The following is a 17791-nucleotide window of genomic DNA, read 5'->3' as shown; positions in this document are numbered from 1 at the left end:
CACAAACGTGGCTGGCCTGCGAATAAGCAAACCTTGGCCAGATGGATTAGAATGGTGATTGCACAAGCTTATGCGCAGGCTGGACTCCCAGCTCCTGCTGCTGTTAAAGCCCTTTCTACTCTGTCTGTTGGACCCTCTTGGGCGGCCCGTCGTGGCGCGTCCGCAGAACAATTGTGCAAGGCGGCTACATGATTCTCAGTGAACACATCTTTAATCTCTTTTTCTCTACTGGTATTTTTCCTTCACTGTTCAAGCATGCAGTGATTACTCCCATTCTTAAAAAAAAAAATTCTGACCCTAACTCTCTCTCAAACTACCGTCCCATCTCTAAGCTCCCATGTCTCTCCAAGCTACTTGAGAAACTTGCCTACACTCGCCTCCCACACTTTCTTAACTCATACAACTTATTGGACCCACATCAATCAGGCTTTCGCTACCAACACTCCACAGAGACAGCACTGACTAATGTAGTGAATGATCTGGTCACTGCGAAGTCTAAAGGCCATTACTCACTACTTATTCTTCTAGATCTCTCTGCTGCTTTTGACACTGTAGACCACTCTTTTCTCATACAAACACTGCAATCCCTAGGTCTTCAGGACACAGCCCTCTCTTGGTCATCATCCTACCTATCTAATTGCTCTTTCAGTGTCCATTTCTCTGAATCCACCTCCTCTTTTCTACCTCTTTCAGTTGGAGTACTGCAGGGCTCAGTTTTAGGTCCTCCTCTTTTCTAAATCTATACCTCATCTCTTGGGAAACTAATCAGCTCTTTTGGATTTCAGTATCATCTGTACGCAGCGCAGATGATACTAAAATCTACCTATCCTCCCATGATTTGTCTCTATCTGTATTGGGTCGGGTCACTGAATGCCTCTCTGCCATTTCATCTTGGATGTCATCTCGCCCCATCAAACTTAATATTTCCAAAACAGAGTTATTTATATTTCCACCAGCCAATAGCAGTTACCAGCTTGATATTTCTATTACTGTTGAGAACTCTACAATCAACCCTACACCACAAGCTCGCTGCCTAGGTGTCATACTTGACTCAGAACTGTCCTTTGCCCCCCACATTCAATCTATCTCAAAATCTTGTAACATGCATCTAAGCAGAGCCGGCCCTAGCCAATTTGATGCCCTAGGCAAAATTTTGTCTGGTGTCCCCTAGCTCCGCCGCTAGTTCTGCATCTGTACCTGCAACGCTCAGGTAGTGGGGCCCACCGGGGGGTTACCCTGTGGGACAGTTCACCTCTGCACAATGCCACACAGTAATGACCATAATACATATAATTCCACACAGTAAAGGAACCTTACACATATGCCCCACATTAGTAATGCCCATAATACACATAATGCCACACAGTAATGCACCTTACACATATGCCCCACATTAGTAATGCCCATAATACACATTTACTGCCACAGATACTGCCACACTTGCTGGTTATACAAAAAGATCAGTATCAAACATGTAGAAACTGTCCATTCTCTTCACTATTCAGTGTGTTTGCTGGTGTCTGTTACTCCCGTTAACTGCATGCCCTTTACTTTATACTGTGGGAGCTAAATGCTCTGCCCTCCAGTCTGATGTGTTCGAAAGTCACGCTGCACTGATGTTTCATATAGAAATAGCACAATGCAACTTACTGACCACGTTACAGTGCTAGATGGCAGGGGAATTTTACGGTATAGATTGACTAGGAAATAAAGTGTGGGGAGAACACTGCCCATGTTATGTCCCTGCAGACACCTGGGGTTTGCACAGGGACAAGGGACACACACAGGATGGCAGGGTCCCCCTCCCCCATGTGCACAAGCAGTATAGGTGATGTCAGGTTTCTGTGAAGCAGTCTTCCAAAATACACGTGTTATCATAAGAAGCCATCCAGTAATAACCTTATATAGTCAGTAAAAATGTCACAGGTCCAGGAATTGCATTTACTGGGCTTCTGCTGTCTGTCTGAGGTCTCACAAGTCAGGGGCATTCAAGCATGTCGGAGGAAGTTTAAGGCACAGTGTGCATTTTTTTTTACAAATGTAAACAGCAGTGTATACAAGTACTGATTGAATACATTTGGAAAGTAACAGTTAGTTTGCGGACTGTCCCTCTCAGCATGAGATACTGCAGGGACATGCTTGGATGCCCCTAGACATGCTTGAATGCCCTAGGCAAATGCCTAGCCTGCCTATAGCTAAGGCCGGCTCTGCATCTAAGAAACATATCCAAAATATGATCATACCTTACACAAGACGCTGCTAAAACCCTAATCCATGCTCTCATTATCTCCCGCATTGATTATTGCAATAGTCTTCTTACTGGTCATACTAAGAAGAGACTCTTACTATTACAATCCATTCTGAATGCAGCTGCGAGGCTAATATTCCTCGCTAGACATTAATCGTCTGCAGACCCACTTTGTCAGTCCCTCCATTGGCTACCTGTATTCTACCGTATTCAATATAAAATACTGTTACTTACACACAAGGCTTTTAACCATACTACACCAACATACATTTCTTTGCTTATCTCAAAATATCTCCCAACCCGGCCCCTTCGCTCTTCACAAGATCTACGTCTCTCATCCACACTCATTACTTGATCCCATGCACGATTACAGGACTTTCTTCAGGCTGCACCCACTCTGTAGAATGCCCTAGCACGTACAATAAGACTCTCTTCTAGTCTTCAAACCTTCAAGCGTTCCCTGAAAACTCACCTATTCAGGCAAGCTTATCAAATTCCAGAACCGCTCACATTACCTTCATAGCTTTCCTATCCAATTATATTCCCACAGTACAGTCCACACTTATCCTCACATATTTTCTTTCTTCAGTCTCCTTTCCTTCTGACCCTGGTTTATTACTGCTGTGATCTGATATCATTCAGCCCACCAAGAACCTTTACAATCTGATGGACAACTATGCAATAGATAGCACCTATTCTTGTGCATCAATGCCTATTTCCCCATAGATTGTAAGCTTGCGAGCAGGGCCCTCCTACCTCTATGACTGTTGTTTTAACCCAGTTTTGTCTTCTAATTGTGCCTAGTTGTAAAGCGCAATGGAATTTGCTGCGCTATATAAGAAACTGTTAATAAATAAATAAACACGTTTATTAGGTTCTATGCCTTTGATACTTCCGCCTCCCAGGATGCTTCCTTTGGACGCCGGGTTCTCATACCCACTAAGGTGTGTCCCCTCCCTTGAGGAACTGCTTTAGGACATCCCAGATGTGTTCCCTGTGGAACACAGTGTACCCCGCTACAGAAAAGGAGATTTATGGTAGACTTACCATAGTTAAATCTCTTTCTGTGAGGTACACTGGGTTCCACAGTGCGCCCACACTGATGCACTTAGCTTCTTTAGGTTTGTATGGCATTAGTCGCTAGTCCCGTCTCCTGTCGTGAGAATGTGGTTTTATGTGACTAACATCTGCCTTCTCTTTTACCTGGTTCTGCATTGGAATGGTTAACTAAACTGAGCTCACAGTGCCTGGAGGTGGGGTTATAGAGGAGGCCCCGCAATGCATTCTGGGACAGTCTAAAGCTTTAGTCTGTTGGTGCCTCTGGATCAAGATCCATCTCTACACCCCAAATTATTCCCTGTGGAACCCAGTGTACCGCGAAGAAAGAGATTTAACCAATGTAAGTCTACCATAAATCTCCTTTTTTATACACTGCATACTGTATGGAAAACAGTATTAATATTTAAAACTATAGATGCAGAGTACTGCACTTTCTAAACACACCTTCTCCCACCTCATTCTAAGGCTCCTGTCTCTTCTTCCTGTTAGCTACTGTCTCGTCTGGTGCACTGATTGAGGACTCAGATCCAAACACCGCAACTTGGTAGAAGAAGCTGTTGCCACTGGTCATGTCCCTTAACCTGCATGATGTGGTGGCAGCTCTAGTAATTCTGTTATATACCATTGCTATTGTTGTCATCATTTCAGCCACTTGCCAAGAGGAGGGGGTTTCCTGGCTACCGGAACACCCCCCCCCCCCCCCCCCCCCCCCCCCCAGTTTTTTCCTATTCCCTCCTCTCTTAAAGCACCTCTGGACCTACTGCTTGTCAATCTTTTAACTGTCGACCGATCAACCAGATACCATTATTTTCCTCTTTAACTGCTGTAGATTAAGTGGAATGTGGTGCTAGGCCCAGGATATTGAAGTTATGCTATTTAATGATGTTAATGTTAATTTCACATTTCAATTATGTTAATGTTAATTAAACAATATATAAAAGAATGTTCTCTATCATGATTACAATGAACAAAAGTATACAGTATATATATGGGGAATAAAGTTATGGCTATTTAAGCAACCTGAGATACTGTAGCTTGAATCACAGCACTATTATTAATCCAAATATACTTTGATTGCTAGCATACTATGGGGGTCATTCCGAGTTGATCGCTAGCTGCATTCGTTCGCTGTGCGTGGATGAGGCAAAAAAAGGCACTTCTGCGCATGTGTATGCGGCGCAATGTGCACGCGCGACGTACTATTACAACGGCCGATGTAGTTTCACACAGGGCCTAGCGAAGCTTTTCAGTCGCACTGCAAGTGACCGTTTCAGGGAGTGTTCGAAAAAACACAGGCGTGGCAGGAAAAACGCAGGAGTGGCTGGGCGAACGCAGGGTGTGTTTGTGACGTCAAAACAGGAACTGAATAGTCTGAAGTGATCGCAAGCGCTGAGTAGGTTTTGAGCTACTCATAAACTGCACAAAAATACTTTGTAGCTGCTCTGCAACCCTTTCGTTTGCACTTCTGCTAAGCTAAAATACACTCCCAGTGGGCGGCAGCATAGCGTTTGCATGGCTGCTAAAAACTGATAGCGAGAGAACAACTCGGAATGACCCCCTATGTTACCAGCAGAATTCGTATCAACAGTTTAATTCTAGCCTTTAAAAGATCATTGTGATGCTTTTAGATAGATAGGTGGACCTTTGCAGGTGTTAATGTGGTCCTTTGACAACATTGTAAGCATGGCTTATTGGCTACTCGTGATGACTCTATATTTTATAACGGAATAAGACAAGAGTTACCTATTGACCATTTGTTTATATTTTATATTTGGATTCACTTTCTCCAGGTCTTGCTAAAGTGTATTGCTACCCTCCTGTGGATCTCAGTGCAGGGTTCAATTTTAAGCATAGATGAATATTACCAAGGTAAAATATTTGGCGCTTGGAGGAGTTGCTTACACCAAAAGCAGCTGCTAAAGGGCTGGTTAGTCCCACACAAGAAATATATAACTTAAAATAGGACTAACAGCGCTTAACAGCCGGATATGGTATTTATAAGAATCACATTTATTATGATGTTATAAAATTCAAAAAAAAATTACCATTGCAATGGAACAATATAAAATTACAATATATATGCATGCATACCATGGAAAAATTAGGAGCACATTAGCACTATTTTGCCGAAAATTCATAAAATATTTAAAAAAGTTCTTTAACTGGGATGCATATAAAGTTATCCGATTACAAGACTCACAGCATGGTCCTGATTGAAGCAATTGTCATTTTCTGTTAAGGATAGCAGTAGCAATGTTGTCCCCGGTTTGCAAAGATGTGGATTGGTCTCCTATTGATGTCCAAGGGTGGTATTCAGTATGCCGGCTGTTGGGATCCCAGCGCTCAGTATACCGGCGTCGGAATCCCGACACCCGGTATACCGACAACTATTCTCCCTCTTGGGGTTCCACGACCCCCCCTGGAGGGAGAATAAATAGCATGATACTCATAGCGCGCCACTGTGCGTGCAAGGGGCTCATTTGCGCTCGCCAAGATGCCGGCATGCCAGTGGTCAGGATACCGACCGCTGGCATAACATACTACACCCAAAAAAAAAATATAGCATCCCCAGTAAATCCCCCCCCCCCCCCCCCCCAAAAAAAATAAATAAATAATTGAATTGTATAACATTATAATAAATGTGATTCTTATAAATACCATATCCGGCTTTTAAGCACTGTTAGTTCTATTTGAACTTATATATTTCCAATTTTAAGCATGCACGTATTTGTTGCTTACGCAGCAATGTGCTGTTTGTGCTTCACGATGTGTACTCTAGAGCATGCTCAGAAAAATCCCCCACATCGTTTTTCTGAAAGCAAAGCGGGTCCTTGGGAGGCTGGACTAATATTGCCAGGCCCCACCCTCCCCCTGAGCGTAAAGCTGCTGCACCTCATGCAGCGGCGGCACTTCCGCCACTGGGATAATATCCTTAAGTCAACCTCACTTAGGTCGACACCTGGAAAAGGTGGACATGAGTATTAGGTCGACATGGCAAATGTCGACACATGAATAGGTCGACATGTGTTTTTCACAATTAAAAAAAAAATCTTTTTCACTTTTTCATACTTTATGATCCAAGTGGACTACGATTGAGAATAGTAACCTGCCCGAAGTTTGCTCGCCATGCGAGGGAACACGGTGCACTAATTGGGGTTCCCGGTCACTTTACAAAGAAAATTATACCAAAAATAAACAAACTCATGTCGTCCTTTTTCTATGTCGACCTTTTTCGCAGCGACCTGATGAACATGTCAACATTTTCCAGGTGTCGACCTAGTGCCTGTCGACCAATAGTGGTCGACCTGAATGTCAACCTAAATAGGTTCGACCCAACAAACCCATTCCTCCGCCACTGCATCCTGTAGTTTTTTCTACTAAATATAGTAGATTATATTTTTATCACCATCATCTTCTACAAGGCAGACTTGTTTATTTATGTAGCTCTTGGCTACTGCTTTGTGCATTGTATTCAGATCTTTACACAGACCAATTTTGTTTCAAATCCAAGGCCACAAGAAAAGAAAAGAACTCTTTAGGATGGTATGAATTTGGCTGAAACTTTCAGAAGGCAGTCAAAAAGATAAAGCAATGTATTTTTAGAGTAATATTTAATATTTCAGGAGTACAAACTAATAAATGACCGTTTTCTGGATATGTCAAACCCATTTTTACTGTAAGTACATTAAATTTCCATGTAAGTCATGTAAGAGAAGAACTAGGGTATGTTAAAATATGGATCAAATAATTGGTTTATTGTTACATTTAATATACCAGAAAATTCTCACACTCTTGATTGTTCATTAAACTGTTCTGTAGCTTCTGTTTATATGTTGTACTGTTTATATATGCTGTCCAGTCATATTCTCACTTGGCTTTTTCTTTCTTTGGCTTCCCTTAGCAACGTCCAGAGAAGCAGTCCTTGAGTGCGTCTATGTGTCGGGAGTCTCATTGGAAATGTCTTCTCCTCTCTATCCTCATGTTTGTATGTCTTTGTTCCGTCACCTGGTGCCAGGCTACAAGTGTTACCAAACTCAGCTTTGACAGCTCTCTTAAGGGCAGGTCCATGATCTACCATGGTAGTCCTTGTTCAGACGGTTATGTCTACATTCCCCTGGCCTTTCTAGCAATGCTCTATGTGGTCTACCTGGTAGAATGTTGGCACTGCCATGCTAAAAGTGAACTTCAGCATAAGGCCGATGTTGGCAGTGTTTATGATCAGATACAGCGTATGCGCCAAGCTACGCCATGCATCTGGTGGAAGGCCATTAGTTACCACTTTGTCAGACGCACTAGACAAGTCACTCGCTATCGTCATGGTGATGCCTATACAACTACCCAGGTCTACCATGAGCGAGTTAACACTCACGTGGCTGAAGCAGAGTTTGAATACTCTCATTGTGGCATAAAAGACATTTCCAAAGATTTGTTGGACCTGGATCGCCACCCTGCCACAAAATTAAAGTTCACCAAGTGCTTCAGCTTTGCCAATCTAGAGTCAGAGAACTCCTATCTCACCCAGCGTGCTCACTTCTTCACCGAGATTGAAGGTCTGGATGACTATATGGAGGCAAGGGAAGGAATGCAGCTGAAAAATGTGGATTTCAAGGAGTTAGTAATTGCATATGGGAACCTAGAACGGCTTCCATGGTATGTTTCTCACTATGCTTTTTGGGCAGCTTCCTTGCTAATGCTGTCATGGCCACTACGGGTTTTCATTGAATATCAGACTGCCCACGTTCATTATCATGTTGAGAAACTGCTGGGGATGGAGTATAGGGCTTCAGGAGTGGCAGAGGAACCCATATACCGATTCAGAATGCCACGTGTCAGCACCTTTGACAGCACAGAACTGGAATGGCATATTTGTACCAACCGCCAGCTAATTCCCAGCTATTCAGAGGCAGTGCTGATGGACTTAACAGATGCATCACTATGCAATGGCTACTCTGCTTGTGGGTATAGCACAGTTTTGCGTGGCTGTGAAGGCTGCAACAGGGCATCGAGCAGTTCTTCTATCTTCTCCCGCCATGCCATGCACAGCTGTAGCGCTGGGCCATCGCACCTCTCCCTTAGTACGAGCAGATTCTCCCTCTGCCAGCTGCATGGATCCCACAGGACAGGTCTCTGGAGGAGCCGCAGTAGTAGCCTGGCAGAGCGTGTGTGCCAGGATGACAGATGCTGTTCCTATTCTAGCCAGCTAGCTATTAATGAAAACCCTCCCACATACCACGATGCCCGCTTTTTTCCTGTGCTTATAGTACATCGCCAGGAAGGCTGCCGAAACAGGAACTTCTGTATACACCGCTCCTCCTGCGTGGAGACCTCATTGTGATAGAATGTCCCATGATGCTAGTGGTGCAGTTACACTGTATGCCACTGGAGGGAGCGCCGAATAAAAGGTAGTACAGTACACATACTCAATGACACAGAGTGTTAGGCACCCATAAAAAGAAAAACATAAGGAAGCAACATTATTAATTCCAAGAAGGGATAAACCGAGAAAATAAGACACAGATCTGCGCCTCACCAAAGTTTTCCGGAGCTGACAACTGAATGTCCTGGATACCTTTACATGTTCTATGTGTAAAAAGAACATAATGCACTATACAAGACGGTGGTTTGCTTCATTCATGTTTAGCCTCTAAAATAACAAAATGCAATAAATGTTTTTTAGGAATTAATGGATGTAAGGGTTCAGGTAAAACACCATGGGGGTCATTCCGAGTTGTTCGCTCTGTAATTTTTTTTCGCAATGGAGCGATTAGTCGCTAATGCGCATGCGCAATGTCCGCAGTGCGACTGCGCCAAGTAAATTTGCCATGCAGTTAAGTTTTTTACTCACGGCATTACGAGGTTTTTTCTTCGTTCTGGTGATCGTAATGTGATTGACAGGAAGTGGGTGTTTCTGGGCGGAAACTGGCCGTTTTATGGGAGTGTGTGAAAATACGCTGCCGTTTCTGGGAAAAACGCGGGAGTGTCTGAAGAAACGGGGGAGTGTCTGGGCGAACGCTGGGAGTGTTTGTGACGTCAAACCAGGAACGAAACTGACTGAACTGATCGCAGATGCCGAGTAAGTGTGGAGCTACTCAGAAACTGCTAAGAAGTGTCTATTCGCAATTCTGCTAATCTTTTGTTCGCAATTTTGATAAGCTAAGATTCACTCCCAGTAGGCGGCGGCTTAGCGTGTGCAAAGCTGCTAAAAGCAGCTTGCAAGCGAACAACTCGGAATGAGGGCCCATGTAATTAAAGACTGCTTTATCATTTTTGAGATATAAACCTGCAACAAGTGGTCAATAGGATCCACAACAAGTGTTATTCAGTGTCCTACATACAGTGAGATATTTCCAATATACTATGTTTACTAATTCTGTTAATTGATGTTCAAATTTCAGGAAAATAGGTATTCCAAGTTAACGATTTTCTGTGGATAAACTAACTCACTAAACAACCTTTGGCGAACCATACTGTAGAAAAGTATATGATGTGGCTCAGATTACCTCTCTATAATTTCCTAGGATGCAATACAGAAATGATAGAGAGATTTTGATTGGTTGCTATAGGCAACATCACTTCTTTTCACTTTTAGAAGCTTTAGTAAATTTACCCAATAGGCTGTTGTCTATCTTATTATGGTATACCGTATACGAAAACTGCCTGCACTTTGAAAACCTGGGCCTAGATTTTTAGCCTCCCTAGGCCACTCATCAATTGCCACAATGCTCCATAGCCCAAACTTTCTCCAAAACAGTGTAAAAAAGACATTAATATAAAGAAATCAATAAGATTTTTTTGATGTCACAATACATAACACAAGACTATTTGACAATGTTATACATCCAGGCCTGGCAGTCTCGCCAGTTACACTGTAGCTATAATATAAAACAAAACCAGCACTACTGTATGCTACACTAATGCAATCTTCTAATAGGTGGGAGAGAAAAAAACAGGAAATACTTGCGGATTCCAATCCAATAAAAAATGTAAAGTAATAAATGATTACAAATATATTGTACAGATGTGCAGTAAATCATAAAAACATCCACTTGGGTACCCCGTAAGTCACAATTACATTTTGTATTGGGATAGTTTACTGCAGTGTATACAAAAGGCTAAGTAGGGGCTGCATTTGGAAAGACTTTGATTGATAAGATTTAAAATGTTTCTGTAAAATAACCTTATATAAGAAGTCCTACAGAAGCAGACAGAACCAGCGCCCTGCAATGTCCTTCTTGTATCCTTATATACCGTATATTAATAATGTGGATAAAACAAGAGCATCAACCAAACCCCAAGCCATTACCTACAATACTTAGAAATAAATGGGAGCACTGCCGTGTGGATTGAGGACATGCTCTATTTTGCCCTGAATGTTCTCTTTTGAAAGTTGAGAGTAATCAGAACTTGTATCCTCTTGTCTAAAAGTTCAGTTAACACTATGTAACAGTATCTTGGGCCAAATCTCCACAAATATGTCTATCATGATCAGATGAATGATTTAGGTGTTGTATTACTGGTCCTTTTGGAATAATTTATATTTACTTAAATAACTGAGGTTAAAAATGTTCACCTATTATATAATAAACTAGGTGCTTCATCGCGCCCTACGGGCGCTCTTCACACCGTCGCAAGGGGCTACGCCCCCTTAACCCTTGCATGCCTTTCTGGGGTTTAATATTTGTATTATATGGAGTATTACCTGCATTCCTTTGTTAGTGGTTAAATATTGCACAATGAAAGGGCGTGCGATGGTGAAGGAGGCGCAGCCCCTTGCGACGGCGTGAACAGCACCTGCAGGGCACGATGTACAGAATGTAGCGGGTGCGGGGGGGACTGCGGATGGTGTCTGTAGATGCTGCGGGTGGAGGGGAGGCAGAAGTGGGGGAGGGGCCCGGATGGGGAAGGTTCGGCAGGTGCTGCGCGTGGGGGAGGGGCAGAGGAGTGGGGGATGCAGATGGGGGAGGGGTCCGGAGGCACCGCAGGTGGGGGAGGGGCAGGGGTGCCACGGGTGGGAGAGGGGCAGGTGTGGGGATGTTGTGGATGGGTGAAGGGTTCCGGAGGTGCTGTGGGATGGGAAGGGACGGGTGTGCGGGGGTTGGGTAGGGGACCGCAGGCACCATGGGTAGGGTAGGGGCAGGTACGGGTGTTGCGGCGGATGGGAAAGGAGGTCCGGAGGTGCTGCAGGTGGTGGAGGGGCAGGTGCAGGGGTGCCATTGGTGGGGGAGGGGTGGGTGAGGGGGGGACCGCTGATGGAGGAGGGTGTCTGCAGATGCTGCGGGTGGAGGGGGGCAGGTGTGGGGGGAGACGTATAAGGGGGGTGAATGGTGGAAGGGGCCTGGAGGTGCTGTGGGTAGTGAAGGGGTGGAGGAGTGGGAGCCACGGGTGGTGTAGGGGGTCTGGAGGCACAGCATGTGGGGGAGGGGTGGAGTGCCGCATGTGGTGGAGGGGAAGGTGCGGAGGTGTGGTGCATTGGGGAGAGGTCTGGAGGCGCTGCGGGTACTGTACATGCCATAAAAGGTAGTTGGAGGGTATGCAGTAACAGGGCCAGGACAGGGGTGACAGGGTCAGTACAGGGTTGACGGGGCCAGGACAGGGGTGACGGTGCCAGGATAGGGGTGACGGGGCCAGGACAGGGGTGACGGGGCCAGGACAGAAATGATAGGGACAGGATAGGGGTGACAGGGCCAGGGTAGGGGCGGCAGGACCAGGACAGGGGTGACGGGGCCAGTATAGGGTTCACAGGGCAAGCACAGGGGTGACAGGGCCAGGATAGGGGTAACAGGGCCAGCATAAGGGTGACAGGGCCAGGATAAGGGTGGCAGGGCAAGGCCAGGGACATGACAGAACACAGGGCACGGGAGAGATTGGTATTAGGGACAAAACAGTGGTGACAGACAGATGTGTCTTACCGGAGTCACTGCTGCTGGCTGCTGCTGTTCCATTCCAACCTGTTGGGATCTGCTGCTGCTGGAGACTTGGCATGGCTGACTCTCTCAGGCTGGAGTCCCGCTTTCTCTGCCAGTCCGCATCCCTCCCCCCCCTCCTCAGTCACACACCGCAGACCTCGCGCAGCTGCCGGGCACTGTGGTAAGGTGAGACTGGAAATGACTGGTTAGCCCCCAGGAGATGCTGCGGCTGGAGGGAGGAGGGGGTCATAGCATGCACGTGGCGCGGACCTCACGGCTTCCGGGCACTGTGGTAAGGGGAGACTGGGAGTGACTGGTTAGCTCCCAGGAGACGCTGCGGCTGGAGGGAGGAGTGGGTCAGAGCCTGCAAGCAGCTCGGATTTCTGCAGCGCTACCCGCCAGCTAAAGTGTGTGAATGAGCTGGGCGCACTCCACTGCGGGTGGCAGCGCTGCAGCTAGCGGTGGGGTTGCCGGGGCTGGAGATAACAGAGGCAGTATGGAACCTGCACAGCGGCAGGTGCCTCACTAAACTGCAGCTAAGAAGCGTGGAGTGTGTCAGAAAGTGACGCTCCTCCGCACCAGAGAGACCCTGCTGAGTACGCCGATGTGGGGGGTCAAGCACACAGTGAGCCGGTGCCCGTCTGTCTGTATGACATACCCCTCACACACCCCCATACCTCCCAAATGTCCCGATTTTCGCGGGACAGTCCCATTTTTTGGGGTCTGTCCCGCTGTCCCACCCGCGGGTCGCAGTGTCCTGCGGTGGGGGGGGGGGGCAGTTGGAAAGCTCCTGTACTCGCTGTTCTGCTTAGCAGAGCAGCGGTGAATAGTGGAGACAGAGGGAGAGGGGGCATCAGGGGGTACGGATTAATGGGGGGGTTCCAGCAGCAGAGCCGGATTAAGGGGGGGGGGCGGGGGATACGTACCGTTGGCCCCACAGTTTTAGAGGCCCCCCCGGCTGGAGTAGCTCTGTCCCAGCTCAGAAGCTCCCCCCCCCCCCGTCCTGCCAGCAACAGTGGCAGCATTGTGCTACAGTCAGCACACGCTGCTGCATATTGGCAGGTCTGTGGTGTTGCAGGGAGGCAGCAGTCTCCCTGCTTTCTTCTCCCTGTGCGGGTGTGTAGGGGGGAGCGACCACCTCCTCTGGATTTAGCCCTAGCTGAGGGGCCAAAACCCCATAAAAAAAATAAAAACAAAAATCGGAATTTGCATAAGGGGGCGTGACCGCGAGGTCCGCGATTAGGCCACGCCCCCAACCCCCAGCAGGCACAGCAATGAGATAGGGCTCCCCTGTCTCAAGTGCCCTGGGCCCCCCGGACTCATAATCAGCCCCTGGGGGCATGCCAGCAGCTCACAGAGCGCTGGGCATGCCCCCTCACTGACGAAAACGGTGACCCTCCCGTGAAGCCACGCCCCCTTTTCGCCGAGTGTTTCCCTCCTTCTGCCTGGAGAAAGCTCCTGCAGAAAGCTGGGAGGTATGCAGCCCTGTCTGTGACATGCCCAATGTCCATGCTATCTGCTTCTGCTCCTAGTCTCCTGTAGATTTGGCCAGATCTCTGTGACTCATTTGAATAACTCCGCCCACTGTTGTGACTCCGCCCAGCGTTAGCAAATGAATCACAAGGTCACAGAATAGGGCTATTATATAGGAGATGACTTGTCAATATTAAGGAACAGTTAAAAAAAAAAAACAATAAGTTATTTATATTAAAGTGTCTGCCTATCCAAACACCTATTTTAATAGTAAATACTACAGGTATGGTAGCAGCTAGCAGCAGGACCAAGGGACAGTTGAGAGGTATGGTAGCAACTAGCAGCAGGACCAAGGGACAGTTGGGAGCTGTGGTAGCAGCTAGCAGCAGGACCAAGGAACAGTTGGGAGGTATGGTAGCAGCTAGCAGCAGGACCAAGGGACAGTTGGGAGGTATGGTAGCAACTAGCAGCAGGACCAAGGGACAGTTGGGAGGTATGGTAGCAGCTAGCAGCAGGGCCATGAGACAGTTGGGAGGTATGGTAGCAGCTAGCGGCAGGACCAAGGGACAGTTGGGAGGTATGGTAGCAGCTAGCAGCAGGACCAAGGGACAGTTGGGATGTATGGTAGCAGCAGGACCAAGGGACAGTTGGGAGGTGTGGTAGCAGCTTGCAGCAGGACCAAGGGACAGTAGGAAGGTATGGTAGCAGCAGGATCAAGGGACAGTTGGGAGGTATGGTAGCAACTAGCAGCAGGACCAAGGGACAGTTGGGAGGTATGGTAGCAGCTAGCAGCAGGGCCATGAGACAGTTGGGAGGTATGGTAGCAGCTAGCGGCAGGACCAAGGGACAGTTGGGAGGTATGGTAGCAGCTAGCAGCAGGACCAAGGGACAGTTGGGAGGTATGGTAGCAGCTAGCAGCAGGACCAAGGAACAGTTGAGAGGTATGGTAGCAGCTAGCAGCAGGACCAAGGGACAGTTGGGAGGTATGGTAGCAGCTAGCAGCAGGACCAAGGGACAGTTGGGAGGTATGGTAGCAGCTAGCAGCAGGACCAAGGAACAGTTGAGAGGTATGGTAGCAGCTAGCAGCAGGACCAAGGGACAGTTGGGAGGTATGGTAGCAACTAGCAGCAGGACCAAGGGACAGTTGGGAGGTATGGTAGCAGCTAGCAGCAGGGCCATGAGACAGTTGGGAGGTATGGTAGCAGCTAGCGGCAGGACCAAGGGACAGTTGGGAGGTATGGTAGCAGCTAGCAGCAGGACCAAGGGACGGTTGGGATGTATGGTAGCAGCTAGCAGCAGGACCAAGGGACAGTTGGGAGGTATGGTAGCAGCTGGCAGCAGGACCAAGGGACAGTAGGAAGGTATGGTAGCAGCAGGATCAAGGGACAGTTGGGAGGTATGGTAGCAGCTAGCAGCAGGACCAAGGGACAGTTGGGAGGTATGGTAGCAGCTAGCAGCAGGACCAAGGAACAGTTGAGAGGTATGGTAGCAGCTAGCAGCAGGACCAAGGGACAGTTGGGAGGTATGGTAGCAGCAAGCAGGGGTGTAGTACGGGTGACCGGCGGTCTCCTGACCGCCGGTCATCTTACCGACGCTGGGATCCCGGCAGCATACCGACGCCGGTATCCCGGCGGGGAGGGGCGAGTGCAGCAAGCCCCTTGCGGGCTCGCTGCGCTCGCCACGCTGCGGGCTCGGTGGCGACCTGTGGTCGCCACGGGTTCTATTCCCACTCTATGGGTGTCGTGGACACCCACGAGTAGAAATAGTCCCTGTTGGTCGGCATGCCGACCATCGGGATAGTGAGCCGTCGGGCTCACGGAGGAGGTCATGTGACTGTCGGTCAGCCGACCGGCGGTCACATGACTACCACCCGCTAGCAGCAGGACCAAGGAACAGTTGGGAGGTATGGTAGCAGGACACATCTGTAATAAAGGCACAGTGTTTCAAACATAATGATATGTTGCATGGTTTTGTTTAATTTTCATACAACGTATAAATTCTTAAACTGAAATTTTTAAAACCTATAAAATCCTAAAACATGGATTGAAAAAACAACAACAAATTTTAGGTTTTTTGATCCTAAAAATCCTGGGCCTACTCATCAGTGACCAATTAGTATTCTCTTCAAGCTGCTATGTGTCTGCAACACAATATTTATAAACTTCTCCTGCGGCCTGCCATCCACATAATTAATGGCAATGCTGTACTTTTAAAGCATGTATGTAAATGCATATCCGTCCATTTCATAATGACCTATTTACACTCTTGCACTAATTTCCCATTTATTCCCTACTGCCGTAATTTGTACTAAAATTAGTAACGCTAAAGAATAGATTTTTTTTCTTTTCCATGCAGGCAGCTGCTGGATAAATGGGAAAATCAGGCACAGACTTTGTCCACTAGTTCTGATGGGTCCAATTGGAAAGTGCATTTTTGTGATAAATATTTCAATATTTATAATCAATCTTTTATCAGTTGCAGCTAGTATATGGTTAAATAGAAGCTATACTCCTCACCCTGGCTCCCTATTCAATCTGTTATCAGGGCCAGTTCTAGCCCTTGTGGCGCCTCGGGCGAAAATACGGGCGTGGCTTCATAAAGGGGCATGGTTAGCTATGCACCCTGTAGATATACAAATACGGTTGGAGAATAATCTCAAACTGTATGAACCTGGCGCTATATATAATAATAACTTTACCAATAAATGGTTTATCAAAATTTGATAAGAGAAACCGTAGGTGATGGAGCTGCTGAGCAAAACAGCTGGCTAGGCTGAAATATAGATTAAATAATGAACAAAAAAGAGGATTGCTCTGCGCTCCAGAGATCACTTTAAATTAATTAATTCATTGATTAAGTGAAGTTTAGCAAGGAGAATAATTACTCAATGAAACTCAACTTTTAGAAAAAGATTATTTTATCATATCAAAATGTTAATGTTTGACAAAGACACACAAAACAAACAAACAAACAGTTAATATATGTAGCAATTAAAAAGATCAGAGGTTCCAACCTCTTACATGCACAATAGATAGAGACACTGTATCTGTCTCTGAGAACGTGCTGGTTAAGGCAACATACAATGGGGTAAATTTACTAAGGTCCCGATTTTGACCGAGATGCCGTTTTTTCATCAAAGTGTCATCTCCGTAATTTACTAAGTAATAATCACGGCAGTGATGAGGGCATTCGTAATTTTATGGAAGTCCAACAAAAAAAATACAAATGAATACACCATCGGTCAAAACGCGGCTGTTTAAGTATGAATCTCGGTAATTTACTAAGAAGTGCAAAGCAAAAAAAAAAAAAACACTGCCGTGAAAAATTACAACTCGTAAAAAAGTGCTAAAAAAATAACAGACCTGCTTTTTTAATCCGTGATTGTATAGGCATGCAGGGATCCATGAGATCCGTGCATGTATATCAGTGGGAAGGGGTGGGAAAGTGGTTATTTTATTAAAAAAAATTGCGTGGGGTCCCCCCTCCTAAGCATAACCAGCCTCGGGCTCTTTGAGCCGATCCTGGTTGCAGAAATATGGGGGAAAAATTGACAGGGGTTCCCCCATATTTAAGCAACCAGCATCGGGCTCTGCGCCTGGTCCTGGTTCCAAAAATACGGGGGACAAAAAGAGTAGGGGTCCCCCGTATTTTTAAAACCAGCACCGGGCTCCACTAGCTGGACAGATAATGCCACAGCCGGGGGTCACTTTTATATAGTGCCCTGCGGCCGTGGCATCAAATATCCAACTAGTCACCCCTGGCCGGGGTACCCTGGGGGAGTGGGGACCCCTTCAATCAAGGGGTCCGTCCCCCCAGCCACCCAAGGGCTCAGCGGTGACGTCACTTTAGGTCAACCGCAGGGCAGAAAGTTCCCACCATTGGTTACAATGGAGCGCATAGGCGCTACATTGTAACACTGCCGTGTGCCGCCTGTCAGACAGTACAGGAGCACACAGCCGATCAGGAGGGTGCTACAACGTAGCGCTCCCTGATTGGCTGAAGAAACCCACTTAGACATCAGTCAGAGTGGGTTTCTGGCATTCGGGGAAAGGAGTCCCATGTGAAAACATGGGGCCCCTTTCAGTTCGTGGCTCGGCTTTCCGTT

The 17791-nt window shown here is 46.9% G+C and overlaps 1 protein-coding gene and 1 long non-coding RNA gene across 3 annotated transcripts in view; one reads left to right on the top strand and one right to left on the bottom strand.

The window, feature by feature from the left end:
- LOC134980898 (transmembrane protein 151B) overlaps positions 1–8991 on the top strand; it is a 29839-nt gene extending 20848 nt beyond the window's left edge. For both annotated transcript variants that reach the window (XM_063947919.1, XM_063947920.1), the window contains exon 2: positions 7209–8991. In XM_063947919.1, coding sequence (XP_063803989.1) covers positions 7242–8642 — 1401 coding nt within the window. In that variant the 5' untranslated portion in view covers positions 7209–7241 and the 3' untranslated portion in view covers positions 8643–8991. The remainder of the gene's footprint in view (positions 1–7208) is intronic.
- LOC134980900 (uncharacterized) overlaps positions 1–17791 on the bottom strand; it is a 122720-nt gene that overhangs the window by 21775 nt on the left and 83154 nt on the right. The window lies entirely within an intron of this gene.

Source organism: Pseudophryne corroboree, chromosome 12, assembly GCF_028390025.1.
Source record: "Pseudophryne corroboree isolate aPseCor3 chromosome 12, aPseCor3.hap2, whole genome shotgun sequence".
NCBI classification, from domain to species: domain Eukaryota; kingdom Metazoa; phylum Chordata; class Amphibia; order Anura; family Myobatrachidae; genus Pseudophryne; species Pseudophryne corroboree.
The sequence above is the reverse complement of the archived record's forward strand: the minus strand, read 5'-3'. Positions and strand labels throughout refer to the sequence as shown.